Source organism: Neopsephotus bourkii, unplaced genomic scaffold (assembly GCF_033783945.1).
Source record: "Neopsephotus bourkii isolate Nb327-2 ecotype Australia unplaced genomic scaffold, CSIRO-AGI_Nbou_v1 NB_1542, whole genome shotgun sequence".
Lineage (NCBI taxonomy): Eukaryota > Metazoa > Chordata > Aves > Psittaciformes > Psittacidae > Neopsephotus > Neopsephotus bourkii.
Window position 1 is genome coordinate 536,087 of NW_026902018.1, and position 22,252 is coordinate 558,338.

The 22,252-nt window shown below is 54.8% G+C and overlaps 1 protein-coding gene across 1 annotated transcript in view; it reads left to right on the forward strand.

Moving 5' to 3' along the window:
• Positions 1-1,005: 1,005 nt before the first annotated feature.
• Positions 1,006-22,252, forward strand: part of RTN4R (reticulon 4 receptor) — a 73,601-nt gene continuing 52,354 nt past the window's right edge. The window contains exon 1 of the mRNA XM_061370461.1: positions 1,006-1,625. Within this exon, the coding sequence (XP_061226445.1) occupies positions 1,604-1,625 (22 nt within the window). The 5' untranslated portion in view covers positions 1,006-1,603. The remainder of the gene's footprint in view (positions 1,626-22,252) is intronic.

Genomic DNA, 22,252 nt, shown 5'->3' on the forward strand with positions numbered 1-22,252 from the left:
CTCAGCTGTCCACAGGTGCCAGGGCGGCTTCCAGGTATCTTCTAGATACCTTTTGCTGACATTTTATTGGACACCCACAATCAAAGTATAAGAGCAGACCAGGGGAAAAGCACAGGGTGCCCAGAGAAGCTGTGGCTGCCCCATCCCCGGCAGTGTTCAAGGCCAGGTTGCACACAGGGGCTTGGAGCAAGCTGCTCCAGGGGAAGGTGTCCCTGCCCTGGAGGAGCTTTAAGATCCCTCCCAACCCAAACCAATCTGGGATTCTAAGTTTCCATGTACAGCTTTCTCTGGCAGCATCCTTCCCTCCTCCTTTCCCCACCGAGCAAATGAGTTCACTTAATAAAAGTCTCTCTTTCTGCCTCCCAGGACAACTGCAGATGGAGCCGCCTATGCAGTGAGCACTTGTCCGCTCCAGGGCAGGGAAGGAGGGAAGCTGCAGGGGGGCTGAGGAGGATGGGAAAACCAGCTTTACCCTGCCTCATCCACGACCAGTATAAGCCTCATGCTTTTTGGGTAAACTGAGGTAAGCTGTTATCCTTCCCATACACCGGAGAGTGATCCCAAAGAGCAGGGGTGGGACCCGGTGAGAGGGCTCGGACATGCCAGAGGAAGACCTCTCGCTTCCGGACCCTACCAAAGGGCCTGTCTGTGCCAGGCTTCCTCCAGGGAACGCAGCGGCTCCGCACCGGGAGGGGGGGGGGTGGTGGTGGTGTAGGGATGCGGCCCTGCCGGGGGTCTCCCGCCGCCTCCGATGGGACCACAACGTGGGGGGGAAACACCCGCCGATCCTGCAGCACCCCGCGGCTGCGCTGCATCCCCGGGACCGCCCGGGCCTGGCATCGCAGCGCCGGGCTCGGCTGCGGCGGGGAACGGGCCGGGCCGATGCCCGCAGCATCCCGGGCTTCCCTTTCCGCATCTTCCTTTAGGTGGCACCTCTCCTCCAGGAATGAGCCGCCCGGCGCCGCCCGGCCCCTCGCAGCCCTGCCCCGGCCGCTGCCGCGCACCGCGGGGGCTCCGCCGAGGATCCGCCGCTGCCGTCGGAGCGTCCCCTGCGCGCTCCGTGTGCCCCGGCGCGGCCCCTCCCTCCCTCCCGCCATCCCGTGCCCGTCTCCCCCGTCCTCCCTCTCACTCCTCCAGCCAGTAAATCCGATCTAGGCTGATTCCTCTCACGTCAAACCACATGATCCCATAAAACATTCATCGCCTCTCCATCCCCGCGCCCCGCTTCGCTCGCTCGCTCGCTCGCTTCCCGGGATACAGTGCAGCGGGCTCCGCGCTCCCCGCCGCCGGCTCTTTCCTGCCGCAGCCCCGGCCCCGTGCGTGCGGCGGGCGGGCGGGAAGGAGGAAGGACGGACGGAGGGAGGAGGCAGGCAGGGAGGCAGGGAGGGGGAGCCTCGCCTGGATGCTGACTCCAGCTCGGGGGCTGCTCATTCCCCCGATGAGCGAGGCCGCCGGCACAGGGACACCCCGACCCCCAGCCCCGAGCGCCGCCGCTCCGCGCTCGGGCTGAAGTTTTCGCACGAGGATCTGCCCCGCTCCCGCAAGGATTGTACCGCCGCCGCTCGACTTTGCGCCTCCAGACGTGCCTTCCCCGACCCCTAAGATGAAGAGGGCGATAGCTGAAGGTAGGTGCGTCCCCGCGTCCCCCACACCCCCCCCCCCCCGCCGGGGCCCCCCGGGGGGCGGCAGGGGCAGGCGGCCCCGTCCCCAACTTCGCGCTGTGCCGGGAACTTCCCTCGCTGCAACTTTATTTGCCTTTATTTCGGGATCTTTATCTCAGTTTTTCCCCGCGGGGTCGGCTGGAGCGGCCCGGTCCCACTGCGGGGGAGAGGGGCCGGACCCCCAGGGGCCGGGCCGGGCCGGGCAGGCGGTGGGGAGCGGTGGGGAGCGGCAGATCCGCGTCTGCAGGAGCGGAGGAGAGGCGAGGCCGGAGCGGGTGCGAGCACCGCGCTGATCCCCGACACTGCGCGGCGCGGCTCCATCCGCCGAGCAAGGCAGCGGGATGGATGGAGGGCAGCGGGCTGAGCCCCCGCTAGCGGGGTAACCGCCCTCCTGCCTCGGATCGGCCTTGGGGCGCCCGGGCCAAGTTGGTACCGCTGGGGAAAGCGGCACCGCCTGTTCTCCATCCCGCACCCCGCCTGGGCTCGGAGCTGCTGCCCCGGCTCCGCTCCCCGGGCCCGGCCGCCAGCGGGAGCCTCCGACCGGGGAAGTTCGCTGGGGCTCCTCGGGGAGGGAGGGCGGTTACCGGGGTGCGGCGGGGCCGCTCCTCTCTCCCGTCCGCTCGGTGCGGGGTCCTTCAGCCAGTGGCTGGGAAGAGCGGGGGTGCCGCGGGAAAGACCCCCCCATGGGCTCGGCCCTCTGGAGCAGAGGCACAGAGCATGCGGCGGGGCAGGGTCCTGGGGCTGGAAATGGCCCTGCTCTGGCATCCCTGGCGATGGTCTGCGCTTCCCAGCCCCCGGTGTGGAGGGATGGGGCTGCGGCTGCTGTCGGAGCCGCCCCGCCGTGCGGCTCCGGGTGGAACCCGAAATAAAGATCTGCACTCGGAGGAGCACACGCGCTCACGCTGCAGGTTCAGAGCACTCGGAGAAGCGTGTGCCACCACCCGGGTGTGGTGGCTGGAAACCCAGCCCACGGGTTGCGATTTTAAGCTGGTGGGATCAGCCCAGTGCAGGAGCTCTGCTGCCGTCCAGGCTGCTGGTCAAGGCAGTGTTGGGCACGCAGAGCCTCCTCCCGTGTGTGCCATCTCCAGCTTGCTTCCTGTTCCCATCAGTGACACAAATACAGTCTTTTTGTTGATTTATTTATTCCTTATTCCTTTCTGGTTTGGAGGGCACTCTGGCCGATTTATTTGTGGTGATCAAAAGACATCTCCAAGCCCTGACCCAAATGACACACCACCTCCTTTAGAGAGTTTGCATCGGTTTTAAACCTGAAACGGCCAATATATGCCTGTTTGGAAAACACCCTGGGAGCAGGTTGCAGTGACTGTTTCTTCCATGGGCCCTTGAGGGAGATACTGACGTTTGCTATGTGCTATGCTGTAGCCTGGTATACAGGTTACCTGGTGATGTGAACCCCGTGGTTGTGTGCCAAGCCAGTGGTGTGCCTTGTTTGTGTACAGTGATGCTGTGGGGTGGCTGTGGGCTGTGTGGCGTGGTACCCAGGTGATGGTGTGGTACAGGCAAGCAGGGTGGCCTCTCCCCCATCCTGCTGCAGCATTTTCTCTACACTGTAACACTCCCGGCTGCTACCAGCATAATGTGAAACAACGCAGAGATAATGAAATATAAAAACTGTGTTACAACAGCTTTATTTATAGAACAGGCTTCGAGGGGTTTGGGTTGGGTTTTTTTCCCCTGCAGTTTATGAACTGCTCCCGTGAGAGGCTGGGCAGCCTGGATTGCTGCTAGTTGCGACTGTAAAGTCTTCATGAACCTTGGGAGATGATGTTTAGATGAATGCCCATCTTACTGTATGTGGACTACATTTCCCACCGCGGCCTGCCAGGATACTTCGAGTCTAAGCCAGAAATAGCCACCAGGGGCAGTTTGTCAGCAGAGCTTTTGCCTGTTCTCAGCACTTGCTGCCTTATTAACAGTTGAAAGAGGCCTTTCCATACTTACTCTCTTATAAAATATATTTAAAACCAAAATCCAAACACAAGCTGTGTTTGACAGGTCGGTGCTATGAGAACCTGCATCAACCGCACTTATTCACTGCTGTGAGAGCAACAATTTCAGAAAACACGATTCATCAGCTATTATTTTATATTTCTGTATAATGTTCACTTCGTGTCAAGGAGCTGCAGCATTTCCTGAGCTTGGTCCCCCCTCTCCCCTCAGGCAGCACACCCCGCAGCCCCTGTGGGACCATCAGAGAGGCGCTTTGGAGCAGGTCTCTAAAGAGAAACAGGGCAGAAAGGCGGAGGAGCTGCGTCCGCGCGGGTGCCGCTGTGGCCCTGCTGCCGCTGCGATGCTCTCCCCGCTACGAGCGCCAGACAAAGCTCGCTGGAAGATAATGAGGAGCGGCGGGGAAGGCGCCGCTGCTCTCCCGGCGGCTGCGGGAACCGGAGCCGCTCACCTGCCTCGGCAAGCCCGGTCCTTCATTAATCGCCTCCCTCCGTGTTCGGGTGCTTTGGGCTTCACCTGAGTGAAACCCGCCCGGGAGCCTCCTGCTGCTCGTAAGTGTGGAGGCAGCGGTGGTGGGAGGGAGCAAGGGGATAAACTGCAACCCAACGGAGGTGTGCCCTCTGCTTTTGAGTGCTACCTGCCCTGCTCAGAGGGCTTGGAAGGAGAGGACAAGGGAATGCTTGTCTCACTCAGCCTGGTGGCTCACCGTGGAGTTGGAAGCTGGCACAGAAGACGTGGGGGTCCACAACTCACGTGATGTCTTGGTAACTCGGTGACAACCAGCGTGCTGGGACTGAAGGCCTTGGGTCCATGTCATCTTCTTCTGACACTAATGAGGACTTTGGCCATTGAACCTTCTGGAGGAATAAGCAAAATCTGCAAAATCCAGCAGTGCTTGTGTGAATTTTCCACCTTCTTTGGCTTGAAAGCAGCGAGGGAGACTATCAGGTGGGGGCAGGGAAGGGGAAGGATGCTCCACAGGCCAGCTCTCAGGCTTACTGCTACACACACTGCAGGCATGGTGATACTGGCTGTGCGGAGCTGCTGCCTGCCCTGGAAAGTGCAGTGACTTCCTTCCCTTCCCATCCTCCCGAGCCTTGAGGGAGAGGGAAGATCAGTTGAGCCAGAGCCTCAGCATAAAGCAGGACAAGGAACACTGTGAATCTCTGAGCTCCAATCTCTGCTCTGACCCTGCAAACCTCTTGCAGGGGCTGAAGCTGCGGTCCCAGAGCAGGATTCACCTTGCGCATCCAGCCGCAGGCAGAAGAAAGGAGTCAGTCTAATTAGGTGTGCATTCTCTTCCCCTTGGATTTGCAATGCTTTCTGCTGCTGTCACCTTCATTAAGATGTATCTGAGTGCCAAGTTCCTCTTTTGATGTTCTTAGAGAGATTTTTTCTTTATGCAGGAGGCACGCGCACAGTGGAATAGCAGTATCCTGTACCACTGCAACGAGGCCTTGTAAGAGGCAGCAGGCAGCATTATAGTAGGGTGCCTACAAGGGCTTCTCCCTCCTGCCCATGCAGAAAGCCTGGTGCTGTGTCCTAGAGCCAGATGGATCTATCTGGAATTTGTGAGTAATGGGGTTTCAGGCTCCCCCATCACAGACACACACAGAGGTGTGGGAGGGAGGAGCAAGGCTTGTGATCTACAAAGCCCAGCCTCTCCTCCCCTTTCATGCTTGTGGTTGCAACTCCTGGAGGTTTCCAGGGACTGAGAGCAAAGGAGACAACTGTACTGAAAAGTCATGATGAGCTGAAAGAAGCAAAGTGTGGATCCTTCTGTGTTTGCATGGAGATGCCAAAGCAATTCACACAGACTTTGCTAAAATGTGCAGCTCACCTCAGCCTGTGCTGGTATCTTTTTGTGGCCACTGAGACATGCAGCAGCATGAGTGTTGGGTGACTGATGGTGGTGGTCAGGGATGACAGGTAGATGCAGAGCAGACTGGTGTCAAAGTACCTTCTATGGGGTGTGTGCAGCATGTGTGGAAAGGCTCTGTGTAACACGGAACACATCTGCATGTGTTGCATAGACCCTGTCCGTGTTTACTTGGCTTTTAGAGAGCTCCTGGGAGCCAGGGCTTCAGGAGTCTCATCTTGGCCCTGCTTCTGACTTCTCTGTACCCTTGACCAGGTCAATGAGCCTTTCTGTGATTTAGTTTCACATTTCCAGCTCTAAGACAGGAGAGTGATGCTGAGCTATCTCCCAGGGGATCCAGAATATGCTTTTAAAGGTCAGTCCAGAGCTAAAACGTGGAGGTCTGTGCAATTACAGATCACTCCTTGAGCAGTGACACAGTGCCAGGTGACAAGACCGATGATGCTCCCCTTAGGGGTGTTGCTGCATCACCAGCAGGTTTATCTCTGGTCTGGCCTTGCCTTCCTCACAATGTTTGCATTGAAGCTTGGAGCTGATCAATAGCACCAGCAGATTTTACAGTATTTACTGTCCCTCTCAAGTCTCTGCTCCTGGAATCGGGGGATTAGAAGAGTACTTTGAGTTTGATTTTTGTAGCCTTCCTGGTTGTCAAGAAAAGCTGAAGCATTACAGAAGCATGGGCAAAACATTGGGGAAACTGGAAGCAAGGAAGTATTCCAGTGCTGGTGGGTTTAGTACAGTTTCTTGGTAGCTCAGCAGTGTGAAGCATCAGCCTCATGACTCACAAGTAGCAGGCTCCAACCCTTCTCCCCCAGCCAGCCAGCAGTGTCAGGGTCCAGTGTTAGAGACAGGCAAAGCAGGGCTTAGAGCATGTTTTGCTGTCATAAAACATAGGATAGTTTGGAAGAGACATCTGGAGGTATCTAATCAACCTCCTGCTCAAAGCACAGCTCATCTCAAAGCTAGATCAGGTTGCTCAGGGGCTGTCAGGGATGGATGTCATCTCCAAGGGTGGAGATATGCTCTGCCTTAGCTCAGACTTCTTGGCCTGTCTGGCCAAGGCTGCTCAAGCCCTTTGTCCCCTGGCCTAGGTCAAGACCATAAGTGGCCCATGTTCCTTTGGCAAGGTTGGGATACCTCTTGTCCATCACCAGGCTTGGCAGTGGTGGAGTAGGCATGATGGTGCACATAGTGCCTGGAGAGCTGCTTTGGACAAGGGCCTGCAGGGGCAGGGCAAGGGGAATGGCTTGAACCTGCCAGAGGGGAGACTGAGCTGAGCTCTTAGGCAGAAGCTCTTCCCTGTGAGGGTGCTGAGGCGCTGGCACAGGGTGCCCAGAGAAGCTGTGGCTGCCCCATCCCTGGCAGTGCTCAAGGCCAGGTTGGACACAGGGGCTTGGAGCAAGCTGCTCCAGTGGAAGGGGTCCCTGCCTGTGGCAGGGGTTGGAGCTGGAGGAGCTTTGAGGTCCCTCCCAACCGAAACCATTCTATGGTTCATGTTCACCCTGGTGTCCACCATAGCTCCCAGGCCATTGGCAGCAGACTGCTGCTCACAGCCTGCAGGCTGGTACTGATGCATGGGGTTATTATGCTTCAGGTGCAGAACCTCATGCACTTCTTCTACCAAGTGAGTACTTCATACTTTTTCGCTCATTCAGAACTCTTGGATATTCAATAAAATAAATGCTTACCTGCATGTAAATTGGTATCTTTATTATACAGAAGTGTTATTTAGCAGTGGATCAGAAACACTTGAAAAAGCTCAAGGTTTCCACCCTCCACTTGGCTTCTTCAAAGCTGAATAGTTGTTCCCTGTTCCCTGTGCTACTGCCCAAGTTCCAGTCCAGACAGCTAAGGAGAAGCTACTCCTTGACATGGGTTGTCTTCCTCCTTCCACCATCAATATCCTTATGTGATCAAAGTCCTTTCTCCAAATGATACTTGTTTTGCTGTTTAGTTCCTGCAGCTGAGAAAAACTTTATTGTCTTGCATTTCTGTACTTTATCCAAGGAGATCTCCATGAAGGTCTGGAGAGTCTTTATTGTCAGCTATGCTTTGATCCCCATCCCCAGCTGCAATTCCACATGGACATGAAAAAGGTCCAGGGAAAGCAAATCAAATACAGCAGCAGAGTGAGGTTCGCTGCCTGCATGGGGGTTTCCAGCCCATCACAGCTTTGCTCCATCTCGTGGGAGTTTGACATATTCCCTCAGATGGCTCTTTGTATCTTGTTGCCTTTTTAACAGTTGTGCTTTCTTTCATCTCCCTGTGTTGTACCTTCTGCTGCAAACAAAGCAGTGTTTGCATTCAAATTTGATGCTTCCCTTTCTTCCCTGAGTGCATGGGATAATTATAGTACCATACATGGACTTGTACTAATTGATCAGTTATTAGTGATGATTACAATTGACATGATAATTTAGGAAGAAGAGGCACTTCAGTGGTGGGAGCAATGCTCTAGGATAACCATTCAGAATAGGTTGCTCATGTGTCAGATCATCTCCTGTGTGCTGCTCACTGGGGAAACGGGCTCACTCTTTTGTTTTAAAGAACAAATCCTCTGCAAGAACCATCTGGCTACAGAATTCTTCTCCTGGAGCTGCGCAGTTTGCTGGGAGTTCATTTGCCTCTTTAGCTACTAAAGAGAAAGTAAAAGTGAGTGATTAGTCTGAGGCTGGGGCCGTTCACATCAAAGTGACAGATTTTGTGAGCTGGATTGGGAAAAGTATTTAAAAGTGCTGTGTTTTCATTATGTTGTGAAGCCTGTGGGCAGACCCGTGCTCTCCCAGCTCCAGCACAGCTCTGCTCCGCACCCGGGGTCGTTATGTCAGAGTGAATAGTGTGACTGCTTAAATTTGGGTGTGCTTGTTTGATGACTTTCAATATTGACTGTAATTGTGCATCGTTCTTACGGCTGTGAGTGATGATGGGAGCCACGTGGGATGCCCCATGTGCATAACACAGCGACGTGAGCAGGGAGGAGATGTGAACTCAGGCTGGCTCTTAAGCAGAAGCTGAGGAGGGAGGGGAAAGGAAAACATCTTTGGAAGTCCCGATTTCAGCTTTCCTGCTCCCAGACACCGTGGCGGGGAGGGTTTGTCAGAGATGTGCCATCAGCTGTGGGGCAAGAGGGGATTTCAAAAGTCTTTTGGAACCCTCCTCTGACAAAAGGCACCTTTTGAATCCTAAGAGCAAATACTGAGGCTGTTAATGCTGTATTTGCCTCTGCAGAGAAAAACAACCGCCTGAAAGCCACCAGGACCCTCAGGACTGGAGCATCTCCAGGGCATGGGCATATTTTGAGGGGTGGTGGGAAGTTGCAGTGTGAGCAGTTCGGGAGCAAAGGCATCTGCATGGGCACAGGTCCCTTCCCAAGAGCATGTGTCCGGTGTGGGTCTGGCTGTCACTGATGCTCTCCATGCCCGTGCAAGCACGGTTAGCGTTGGCTTTACACTAGAGGGCTGTCTGTCCCTTTCCCTTCGGAGAAAAGACAGGAGTCTGTGCTGGTATCCACACAGTTTGACAGCAGCCAGCGTTGTCAGGTGGGTAACGTGATGCCGGCCTGTATTTACTGCTCGCGGCTTCTCTGTGCTGCACAAGAACACCGCGTCCTGCGCTGGGGGCACTTTGGAGCTGTTCGTGAAGTGGAGCCTCTCTGGTGCTGCCAGCAGGCAGTGTCCGCCAGCACGGGTCAGCAGCCTTTATGCAAAAGCAAGCAGGCTCAGAGCAGGGGTACCCTTCCCCTCCTGTGTGTTCAGGAGCAATAGCACCAAGTGTTAGTGGAGGGGCTCACTCTGGGTTTCCAGGACTATGGCATTTTCTCTGCTTGCAAGGAGCTGCACCCATGAACATTTGCACATCCTGTTCTGAAGCTGTGTAGTGCACCCAGGCCAGAGGTGCTTTGGAACTGGGGGCAGAAGGAAGGTCTTCAGTGTCCTAGGGCTGGAAGATGTGAGGCAGCTTTCTTCCCATAAGGTCAGGTGGGACGTTTTGCCCTGGCTCTTCTGCTAGCAGCAGGGCTGAGACCTCTGTTGATGTCTTGGCCACTGTGAAGGCTAATTGCTTCATGTCTGTGTAGGCACTCATATCATGGCTTTGGTTAGTTCTGTCCCCACTCACCTTCAGCTAAACTGGCTTTCACTTGTGTGAAGATGAATCGGTTTGCCTCCACTTAGCCTTGGTTTGAATGCAAACCTTCCCCTAAAGAGGTGTAGCTGCCTGGAGAGATGCACCCACAGACACCAGCCCCTCCGTGACTTCCACGTGCGTGGTGCCGGCTGTGTTTGGGGCATTTGTGTCCATTCCTGGGTGCCTGTGCATCCAGGTCATGTTTGGCTTGGTTCTTTGCCAGCAGCTGATTTATCAAGTCCAGGAACTTCCCTCCCTCCCTCTTTCCTCAATCTGCAGCTAATACTTCCTGAAGGGAGGGGGGATGAATAATGGTAATTACAGCAGCTCCCAGTCCTGAGTGCGAACATTAACCACATGCATAGTGATGAATGGTGGGATGCTCTGCAGGAGGAAGCTGGATGTGGGGATGGCCTGTTGGACCTGCTGGGCTGGGGCAGCAGCTGCTGCCAGATGTGAGGCAGGAGGGGGATCAGCAGCAGGAGCAGGCTGAGATCTGTCACCTGCATTCAAGGCATGTCCCATAGCTGATGATGATTAGGGATGAACCCATTAGCTGCAGGCAGGCATTGCATTGCAGGCAGGCAGGAGGCCTGATCCTGCTGTTACACATCTGCCTTGCCCCTTTGCTCTGGCCATGCTCCTCTAACAGCCCTCTCATACCTTGCTGGGCTCTCCACAGAGCATGCAAAGGTCTGCAGAGCAGCCCAGCTCTCTCCAAAGACCAACATCAGTGCATGACCAGCATGGGGTTTCATGATGGTGCTGCCTGGATGGTCCCAGCCAGGCTGGTGTTAGGGGCAGATGGGAAGCCACATGGTCAGGGGCCCAGGCTGTGCTGCAGGGCTGCATTGTCCACACCAGCCCCTGCTCCCTCTGCACTGTGCAGGCTGGCAGTTGAGGAATCCCCCACTTGGCCGCTTCAATTTCAATCCAGAAGATGAATCTGAGCCCCTCTGGGTGAGACAGCAAAGGGATGCTGCCAGCCGAGCCTGCTTGGGAGTCATGGGGGTGCCAGATCGTGCAGGATTTTGACATGTCATATTTAAGCCTCAATTTCTGACAACGTGCAGTGAAGTGAGACTTCAGCTGGGGTGTGGAGGCAGAGCCTGGCCGAGGGGTTGTAGAACCTAAGATGGGAAGAGGTAACATCACTGGGTCTGATGTCACCCACAAGGCAGATGAGCCAGCTCTCCTGGTGTGTCAGGGACAATAGATAATGGTCCATGGTGAAACACACAACGGTGGGGAAGTGCTGTTCGTCCTCTTTGGCTCCTCCCCGGAGAGTCCAGCTTTGGTTCCTACCTGCAAAGTTCCTCTTTAGAGCTCCCTGGAAAAGTCCCAACCCTTGGAGGCCTTTCTGGATATTGCTGGCCACTTCTTCCGATGGAGGCTGCCCCCCTGCATCGGAATGGGTGTGCATTTTGGTCAGTATAAAAGCCCAAGCCTCATGCGATGGTGGGAGGCAGATCCTCATACCACCCACGTCAGTGTTGCCTCTGCGGGGATGCCTGCTAAGGTTGACCCTGCCTCCTTGCACTGCGATGATGTTTCTCAGAGCTGGTTTCCTCATTCTCATCACATGGTCCTTGGGTTTGGTAAGATAACCAACCATCAGAGATACCCTTTATCTTTTGTTACTATATTTCCCCTGTATTAATAAACTAGTTATGATTCTTTATTGTGTTTTCTCTCAACCCAGAATGCTCAAACTCTGGAACTCCTGGTCTTTTTAGCAAGAAGCAGTTCTATCACGACACAGTTTTTGCTGTTGGGGCACTGGGCTGTGCTAAGGGGAAATGTGCTGTCCAGAAACCAGGCAGTGGCCAGTTAAGCATCCTCAGCTCAGCGAGCCCCATTCCCATTTCCCTGAGCCTGCTTCCTGCCCTGTGTGCAGCAGAGGGGGGGTCCCAAGCCCTGGCAGGAGGCTCCGTGAGGGGCTGGGGCTGCTGCTGCTGCCTCCCTGGTGGTGTGGGTGACTGGATGGGAGCACCACAGGAGCAGTGCAGCCAGGGAGAGACGTTTCTGCCGGTGGCACAGCAGATGAATGTGAGCTGCCTCCTGGGAGCCAGCCAGAAGAGACTGACTTGACTTGGCCATGGCTTTCTGCTGGGAAATGCTCTCCTTTTGCTCTGTTTATTTTCGGCTTTCCTGCTGTTTTCCTAGGCTTACAATGAATCCTGAGCTCCTGGGTGGCCATCTGGGCTGTGGGGACATAGTTCTGTTCAAAGCAGTGTGCTTGGTCGTTTCCTGAGCACCTTGGATTTATAAGGAGCTTGGGAGAGCTTGACCTCAGGCATGGGCACACAATGCTTGTGATGGAGAAGGGGTGCCCGCGGCTGCAGCCTGCATAAGGAAGGGGTTGCAGAGCCACTTGGTACTCAGGGGAATTTGCTCTCTCTTGGGATAGCTGCAGTTGGTGTGTTGCTGCTGGGAGCTGGCACGTGGGGAAGGGGCTGACTGCGTGTCACTGCGTGCGTGAGCTGCTGGCGTGTTGGCACAGTGCGTGTTGCGTGGGAGCTGGAGCTGGGCTCGCCCCTCACGCAGCAGCATCTGGCATGCTTTAATTGTCATGAGGATCCCCCAGAAGAGCCCTGGCCTGCTGCAGCCTTGCCACCTGCCCAGTGTTACGTGAAGTGTCTTGGGCTTGTGCTGTGATGGATGGGCTGCAGGGCTGGCGAGAGTGCAGGGGAGCTGTGCTGGGCTCCCTGGAGCTCCCTGCACTGCACCGGCTCTGCTGTAGGTGCTGGAGGGGGATCCCAGCCCTCTGACGTGTTCAGTGCCTGCGTTTTGAGCTTGCTGCATTGGCAAACACCCACGGGGTGCCAGCCAAGGCAGCTTTCTGTGTGCTGTGGGCTCATTTTCCTGCCCGCACCCTCTTCCCTGCTCGTGCTGCAGCTGAGATGGACACTCTGGAGTGTGTGAGCTGTGTTGGTTTTGGCTGGGTTTCTTTTTAGCTTGCTTCTCTCTTCCTAAAATGAAGGCTTCACTGCTGCTCATCTGAGCATGACTCCCTTGCTATGCACATTTGTGCTCTGTTTCCTGCTCAGAAAGCCACCCTGTAAAACAATGGCTTTATGGGGGAACCTGCTGATGTCAAACCCCCTAAACCCTGCAGTGGTGGATGTGGGGTTTGCTCTGCTCACTGTGTGGATGGGGTAGTCGAGCTTGGCCACGTGCTGCTGCCTGCTGCTGCAATGCAGACAGTGCACAGGCCAGGAGCAGAGCACGGGGTCACCAGGTCCAGCTCCACTGGTGACCTGCTGTCAGGAGAGTGATTTACCCTGTGATACACACAGGCCACGGGCACGCAGCCCCTCCTCATCAGCCTTCATCGTACTCCTTCTGTCCAGGTGCCAGGGGTGATGTCTGCTTCCCCCCTGCCTCTCCCCACAGCCCCTGTGTTAGAACAGACCCAGTGCAGACTGAGCATCCCCATGGGAGGAGATAGAGCAAACTGATGGCACTGCAGGTCCCATGTCCAGTTGCTCTGAAGGTGGGGAAAGCAGCACTGGGCTGCTAACGAAGACGTGAGCTTGCCCTGCATCCAGGGCTGGGGCAGGGCAGGCATTTACTGCTGCCTCTAAAATTGAGAGGTGTTGTGAATTAAAGGAATGAGCCTGACACTTTGCACTAGGAGAAGTGGGAAGTGATAATGGGGGATAGGGCTATAATGGCACAGGATTCTCTCAGTGTGATGGGAGCTAAATGATACTGTAAGGAAAATTGCACCTCGTTGTGACTGTCAGAATTGACAGAGAGGAAAAGGAGATGAACGATGTTTGCAAGTGCACCCCAACAGCCCCTGTATGAGAGCCTTGACTCTGAACCTTTAGCTCAGGCTGCAGTCAGCTGCCACTGTGATCCCCAGCTCCCCACTACTGATCCCCCGCTCCCCATAACCTCTCATGAGGTGATGGGCAAGATCCACCGTTCACATCAAGTGCACCCTCATGCAGCCTTGCAGGGGGCTCCCAGGCCTTTCTGGATGATGAGGCTGTAGGGATGGTTGTAGGACCAAAATGCCCATTTGGTAGTGTGGATGTGCCTGGATGTATGGGACCCATGTGCACACATGTGGGGCTGTGTGTGCCAGGGCCATGCATATGTTTGGAGCCAGCTGGGCATGGTGAGTGCTGCACAAGGGGCTGCCTCTGTTTCTGTCTGGGCTGATGCTGAGCCACATAGCATTGCTGAGATGGGAGCTGGTGCTGCAGGGTGGTCCTGTGCCCTGTGTCTCCCACCAAGTGTGCTGCTGAGGAGCTTCTCCTTGTGTTGCTGTTGAGCCTGAGCCCTGTCCCAGTGAGAGCCCTCCCTGACTGCTGCTTTGCTTCTGTGGAGCTGAAGCCAACCCTTCCCTGTTGGGTGATTCACTTGTGGCTTGTTCATTTGAATTGGTAACAGTCCTTTGCACACACCAGAAGAGTATTTAATGTGCAGCGTTTTGCTGAGCCTGTAGCCTTCGGAGCTTTTTGTTGAGACTTTCTGTGGCCTCCATGGGCACATTATTGGGAGCAGTACAGTCCCAGGCACAGTGTTGAAAGCAGATGTTATGCTAGTTAATACAGAAGTGCCTCCTTTGCTTTGGGATGCATGCAGTCCTCACTGCTTCTCAGAGGGAGTAACAGAGGTAATGTTGGCTTCCTCCTCAGCTCCCTGGGCAGCGCTGCGGATGCATGGCCAGAGCTTCATCCCCTCCACTGCTCGTGCTCCTTTGCTTTGCTCCCTTTCAGAGCTAAAGGCCCATGTGAAGTAGTTGCATGGTGCCACCCAGGAGGGTCCCTCAGCCTTGGTGGGGTCTGGGTGTTTGCTGCTCCCTGTGCAGCAGGTTGGCAGCAATTCCAACCAGTGACTGACTGGCTCTTGAGAGCAGCACCAGGAAATATGCAAATCTAACCTTTGAATTGCCTGAGCTGTTCTTTTCCTGGGAAATGTCACTCAGGGCATCAAGCTGGGATTGCTGGGAAGGAATGGGCATCACTGGCTCATGCTCTGTCTCTGGGGATGTATCCGGCCAACCCATAGCACGGGGAGCTGGGTCCTCTGGGGAGTCTTTGGGTGCTCCCTGAGAGCAGGATCTCCAGTGCTGTGGAAGTGCTGGGAGCTCAGGTGCTTGACCTTGCTGTCAGCAGAGCCTGCCCTGAGCTGATGGGATGTGATGGGTGGAACGCGTTTCAGTGGCTTGAGCCAGCTCCTGGGTGATGTCAGGAGATGATGTCCCCACCGCTGGGTGCTTGGGGCAGCTCTCAGCAGTGGCACATCTCACAGTGCCTGGAGCAGCTCGGGGGAGCCAGCCCAATGCTAGGGAAGGCTCCCCTGTCCTGGGGACCGCTGCAGGGTCAGATCCAGACGATGCTGCTGCAGCAGGAGGGAGCTCCCTGTTCCATTGAATGTGCAACAGGCGAAGAGCTAAAGGGAATCCCAGCTCTCACAGCTGCCAGTGACTGATGGGACAACCCCAGCTCAGACCAGAGGCTTGAAATGAGGGGCTGAGTTTAGAGGCTGCCTCTGGGAGGTAGCTATGGAACAAACAAGGAGGTGTGATTACAGCGTGGACAGGAGTGGCCGGCAAAGCAGATGAATTTCAGGACAGGTGAATAACCAAAGACTGTATCAACATCCCTGGAGGGCTTTGCCCTGATTGCTGGATTGCCTGCCAAAGCCTTCCCTGCCACATCAGCTCTGTTGCTTGTATGAGCTCCTGCAAGGGTGGATATCACAGAATCCCAACCTGGTTTGCGTTGGAAGGGACCTTAAAGCTCCTCCAGCTCCAACCCCTGCCACGAGCAGGGACCCCTTCCACTGGAGCAGCTTGGTCCAAGCCCCTGTGTCCAACCTGGCCTTGAGCACTGCCAGGGATGGGGCAGCCACAGCTTCTCTGGGCACCCTGTGCCAGCGCCTCAGCACCCTCACAGGGAAGAGCTTCTGCCTAAGAGCTCAGCTCAGTCTCCCCTCAGGCAGGTTCAAGCCATTCCCCTTGGCCTGTCCCTACAGGCCCTTGTCCCAAACCCCTCTCCAGTTCTCTTGCAGGCCCTCTTTAGGTGTTGGATGTTTCTGTCTCTGCAGCACTTCCACCATTTCTCTCTGGACTGTGCTGGCTTCAGGTGCAGCTCTGGGGAGGCAGAATACACGAGCAGAGCTGTGTGAATGGCTCTGGCTGTGTAGCCCTGTGCATGGTGTCACCTCTACATTCTTGCAGGGTTATTATGGTTGCTGGTACAGACCTGTCTGTGCTCAGGACAAATGCCTCAGGGTCAGCAGAGCAGAAACTCTCAGAGAACAAGCCAAGGTGTGCAGCTGGGCGCTCCTCCAGGACCCTCTGCTATCAGCCAGCATGGGTAGCTGTAGGCTGGCAGGACCCTGAAATAACAGAGTGTAGCCTGCCTTCACAAGCATCCCTAAAAATAGCAAGGCAGGATGTCCATGTGATGGGTTTCAATAGGAAAATAGATTCATTTCCCAGCTCCCAGAGGGGTTTTTGGGAACAGCACAGAGTAAATAAAGGTTTTGAAAGTGATGACAAACACGTTGGAGGTGCCCTTCCAAGCAGCCTGAACTGTTTGAATTAGCACTCACATATCCGGTGGCTCTGAGGAGGGGAGCATGAGGCTCTGAGGATCTCCAGATCTAGTGTACTCTTATTTGCTTGGGGGCTAATGAAGAGAATGACAAAGCTCTGCGTGTATTGTGCAACTCTCTGTACATTCAGATAAGAGCTATTACAAATCCATCACAAGGTGTATTAAAATCTCCTCAATCAATAAACAATAAACACAGCAGTCTTGGGAGAAGGGCTGTGAGCACTGGAGGGGAATGCAGGGCAGGGATGGACACCAAGTCTCAGAGCAATGAGATGGGGAGGATGCCCACTAAGGAATATTTCCATTTCAGGAAGCATTTCCTCTCCCATATCAGGATGCTGTGCTGGTGTCACCCACTTCTGTGATATGCTGCCTCTGGGGACACAGCATTTCAATCCACATTACTATGCCTGTACCCTGGGTAGAAGTCTCAGACTCACTCCTCTTGGTCCTTTTCTCATGTTGCTCATACACCAACCAGGCTGGGTTTTCCTGGTCTCCACTGTCTTTAGGACATCAAGTGCAATAGCTAAGGGGGACATACTACTGGGTGGGAGTGCAGCCAGTAAAAGGAGGTGGCCTGCTTTTACTAAAGCTATCTCAATTCACGTGTTGGCACTGATAGTGAGGTCTTTCACGAGCAGGAAGGCAGTTGTGTCCCTTGCTTGGTGGGTTCAGAAGCCTGAATGTCCCTGACAAGGTTTATTACTCGGCTGATGCTGATAACGTGATGTTCGAGCCCATGCCTTGTCCAAGCTGCCTTTAACTCCCTGTGTGCATCAGTGGAGGGTTGATGGGGCGATGTGTGTGACAAGCATCCAGGTGCTGTGCTCACAGTCCGGCAGCGCTAACAGAGAACTCGCCAGGCAAAGATGCAAAACCTGAATCACCCTCAGACAGCACCTTAAACCCCTGACAGGCTCCAGACACGTGGTGTCTGTAACAGACTGCTCTCACCTGCCCTGCGGCAGAAATACTGCTCTGTCTTCTGCTGGTGGTGCTGGCAGCCTTCAGCCCCTCATAAACTCATTGTGTCCTTCGGTGTCTGATCCTGGCATCTCTCCTGACCATGCCCTGCCCTGGGCGAGCACATGTGATGCTGCAGAGTCTCCTGCTCCTCTCTGGCACCTTGCAGGGCAGCTCCAATGACTTTGGCTTTGTCCCTTAGGGACAGAGGTTGGGACTTTGGAGCCTGGCCTGGAAATAGCAAAGTACAAGGGATTGATTGCTGTGTGTCTGTAAAGAGAGTCTGTCTGGTGCCATGCTTCACTGTCTAGATGAGAGCAGTGGCACTCATGTGTACCTCTCCCGCCTCGGCTGTCTCCAGCTGTCCCTGAGGCTGATGTGCAACTCACCAAACGCCCATGTCCCTTAGCCCCAGCACGGAGACCCTTGGGATCACCCCAGCCTGCCTTCTCAGGTACCTATGCTAAAGGGTTCCAGCCACCACCATCTATTGTAACTCCTTTTCCAGGGAGAGTGACAGCTCCTACTTCAGTGACCCATTACCGGGGCACCCGTGCTGCGTGAAAGCTGTGCTGTCTTCTCGATGGACACAGCATCAGCAAAGGGATGGATGGGGAGGGCTTTGCACAGGGGTTGCACATGCAAACGAGTCTTTCATAGGTTACTGACCAGGTTAAAGCACTCCAGGTCTGTCCTCAGCACTGACCCAGCACTGCATAATGCCCCCATGCTGCCTGCCCTGCTGAGAAATCCCTTCAGCAGGCTGTGGCCAGCCAGGCATGAGGGAACAGCTCCTGCTTCAGCTGCAGCCCAAGGGCACAGGGCTCTGCCTCCTGGATGTGCCCTGGGCTGGCAGGAGGGGCCAAGTGTCCACCAGAGCAAGCCAAGGAGGGACAGGCACTGTGCAGGGCCAGCGGGTCTCCATCCCATGTGCTTTTATCCTCAGGATGGCTAAGAAGTCTGCATAGGATGTGGGTGGCCCTCCATACACCTTCAGAGGTTGGCCCTGCCACCAGGGCAGCCTGTGCAAGCCAGGAAGGCTTTATGGATATGAATCCAGCATCAGGAGGTGTGGGCCATAGGGTTTCTGACCCCATTGACAACTTCCTCACCACTGCTTTGCTTGCCTCTGGAGATAGTCAGCTTCTCCACATCTGCCATCTGGTGATCATAGAATCACATCCTGGTTTGGGCTTTTCCAGCCCAAACATCCTCCAGCTCCAACCCCTGCCACAGGCAGGGACCCCTTCCACTAGCTCCAAGCCCCTGTGTCCAACCTGGCCTATTACAAATACTTTGAATAAAGAAGAAATGAGGGCTCTCCCATGTCTGATAATACATCGCAGTTGCACACATCAGAGCTGCAGCTCCCACCCACTGTGTGATGCCTGTGCTCTGGGGTGGAGGCATTCCTTCCAAAATGCATTCAGGAGCAAACATGTGAGCTGCTTGTGCACGCATCTAACTGCAGCTGTAAAGGGAAGCAATGGAGGTTTCAAATGGCACTGCCTGTTTCACCATTTCAAGAAGAAGTGTGTCTCGTAATTGCCTTGCTTATTTGGAACAAAACCCCCACTGTAGTTACTAGAAATTCAATATAGAAATTGCTAGTTACTACCCTCTGTAGACTAATTTTGAAGGTAGAAGAAGAATGAGGAATTTAATGCACACTATAATGAATGTCAATCTTCTCTCGTAATGAATAGGAATCACAGTTTGCTGCACATTGTAGGGAAATGAAAAGCATCCAAAGTTCAATTCACTTTTTCCTCTTTTTTTTTCCCCCTCTTTTTTTCCTCTTTCTTTTGGAGGGAGATAACACAGTGCACAGCAGATGGGTGCATTCATTTGTGAACATTGAGGATTTTTATCTCTCACTGTACGAGTCAAGGTTTTCCTTCAACTGAGCTTTGTAAAATTCCCTGTACAAGCCAAGGCATAATGGCATTTCCAGAGCTGGAGCCTTGAGAGCAGAAGTGGGTTGGATTATTTTTTCCTCCCTCCTGTAGCAAACCACATAGACAATTCAAAACAGAGATGACCCAGCTTGTGCTTGATAGGTGTTTGCTATTCTCAGCCACGGCTTTGCTCACTGGATTCAGGAGTGTGTGTGTGTGTGATTCTTGTGCAATTAGGTCCCTCAGAAGGGACACAAAGCCCCTTCCTATTGCTGCACATGAAAGCAGTGCCTCTGCCTTCTTGCCTCGCTGCTTCCCTCACCAGCAGGGATCCCCCACTGTGAGCCAAAGGGGGAGTTTTGAAAGGACTGATGTGGTTAGCATGGGGCAGCCTCATTCCTGGCTGAGGATTGCGTGTGTTATAGCAAGGAGAGGGTGGATGGACTCACCGTGCCCAGCTCCATGGTCCACAGGACCTTGATCTGAGAGAGGTTGCTCTGCTTGCATGGTGCAGGGTCGCTGGAGGGGCAGAGCATCTTGTTCTCACAAGGGGCAGGATGTCTGTGGAGCTGCAGAGCCTGTGCCAGGAGCACTTTGTAGTCATAGAATCCCAGAATCCCAGGGTGGTTTGGGTTGGAAGCCAGGGCCCCTACCTGGTTAGAAGTTACACCCTGAGCCTGGGTGGGCTTCAGGCTGTGGCTGGCTTTCCAGGTTTCTCCTTGAATGTCTCAGGGTTTTGAAGTCATTGCACTTGTCTGCAGGAGCCACGCTCACCTGAGGACCAGCATAAGCCCCAGCCTGGCCTGGAGGTACACTGGTGGGAAGTGCCCCATGGCCACAGGTCCATGTTACAACTGAGGTGATCCATGGACCAGATGCTGCAGAAAGGACCCATGCCTGCCCTGAGCAGGTCCATCTTGCTGCAGTCTGTATTTTCTTCTGGTTCCCTGAGCTGAGCTCCATCAGTGCCCTCAGGAAGGAGCTTTATGAGGAGCAGCATCCTCAGATGACCCATATGTTGGTATTGCAGGTGAGGCAGTGCACGCCCAGCCTCTCTGAGGGCTGTGCTTTGGCAAGTGGGACCATTTTGCTGCCCCAAGCCTTGCAGTGCAGTCTGTGCTGGGCCAGACTGAGCTACTGCTAAACCAGTCCTAAACCAGTGCTAACTCTGCACACTGTGACCCTTCTGTGGGATAACCCAGCCCTTGTGGACCAGTGCCTGTTGGAGAGTCCTGGACAGGTTATGAGAAGAGTACTCTCATATGGTTCAGGTCCTCGACTCAACATGTTCTCTGCTGGATTATGTGCACATCTTCCCAGAGCCTGCTCTGTCTCCCCCTCCTCTGCATGGACAGTTCATGTAGGAATGACTCTCCATCATGCGCATTGCTTCTTGCATGCTGTTAATTCACGTTGATGAGGGTGGTTTTAAGGCATGCGCTATGGTCAGGAGGTTTGAGGTGGTTCTTTACTCCATGAACGTCCCTTCCACCAAATGGCAGAATCTCCATCTCCTGCCTATTTTGTGAGCCCCACCAGGCTTGAGCAAGGACAGAGCTAAATCTTTTTTTCTGAAGCTGATTCTGCCCAAAGCCTGTGGTTTCCCTGATGTGCCCAGGCATCTGCTGGACTCAGTAGCAGGGGAAGGAGAGGCATGGAGAGGGTGTGCGACAGGCAGGGAAAGGGAATTCTGAGGAGCTCCTGGGGACTGAGCTGGGGGCTTGGCTCCATCAACCCCGGGCTGAGCCTCAGGAAACATCCCTGGGTAGGATGTGCCAACAGAGCGTGGTTTGCCCTTGCTGTGAGCGCAGCATCCAGGTACAGAGCTCGGAGGAGGAGGAGGTGTCTTGCAGGGGCCGTGGGAGCCCCACAGGGGTCCTGCTTTCGGAGGTGGAGGGAGGAAAGGCAGCTCCCCCTAGGCAGAGGTGCTCGGAGGTTCCGTGCTGATGTGGTCCTGGGGCCCGGGAAGGTGTTTGTCCATCCGCTTTCTCTCATGTGCAAATGCAGCCTCCAGCTGAGCAGATGCCAGCTCCGTGCCAGAGGAGATTAGAGTTCCACGGGCTTAAAATATTTATTAACGTGAAGATGTTGTTAGCACTTAAGCTGAGGCAATACAGTGGAAGTCTTTCTGTCGGAATGGAAGTTAGTGATGCTGAAAAGCCATTAAGCTGTAAATACAAACTGTATTAAGTGCTCCGTAGCAACCTTAAATATCCCTTCGCTGGTTGCTTCTGCAAGGCTGGGTGTCTGTGGAGGGGATTACTCACCTCTGTCTCTCCGTGTCAAGCCCAGCTCTGCCCAATCGCTTTAAGAGGGGTGTGTATGGGGTGTGAATGGCTTTGCAGGTGAGGTTTCCTGAGCAGCACAGCTCAGGGCTTGCCGTGCAGCACCTCATGGTTCCACAGGGATGCTCGCAGGGAACGTGAGTGGGGCAGGACAGCGGAGAACTGGAGAGGCTGCGCTGGGAGCCGGTGGTTGCTGGGCTCACACACCGCAGGCTGGTGCCTCATTTCTCTCTCCTTGGTCTCTCCTATGGTGCAGAAGGTCAAGGTCTGAATTCCTGCTTTGTCCTGGAGGCACCAGCACCCGGACAAGGTGAGTCCCTGCAGAAGAGAGGCTGTGAGAGAGATGCTGTGCTGGGCACTGCCCATGGGCATGACTTGCAGCCTTCCACATTCAGCCCCTGCTCCTTCCCATCCAAATGGGCTCCTTGCCTGGTATAGGATCAGCCTTGATCCTCTATCCTTGCGGATCAGTCAGAAAAGAAGGGCTTTTCTCAGTGCTTCCAGAGCTCAAAGTGGATCTCATGTGATCACACTGGCTCGGAGCCTGTCCCATTCTCCATCCCTTTCCTGCAAGCTGCTCACAGGTACAGCAGTAAGGGGAGAAATGGGGTGGTGCTGGCTGTCACTGTATTCTCTGGGCTATGGCTGTGCTCTGTAAGTGCGTGTTCAGCACAGGGTAAAGCAAAGCAGCAGAAACCCTGCGCGCTTGTTCAGCCTGGAGAAGAGAAGCCTCTGGGGTGATATTACAACTTCCAGTGTCTAAAGGGGCTGCAGGAAACCTGGAGAGGGGCTTGGGGCAAGGGCCTGTAGGGACAGGCCAAGGGGAATGGCTTGAACCTGCCCGAGGGGAGACTGAGCTGAGCTCTTAGGCAGAAGCTCTTCCCTCTGA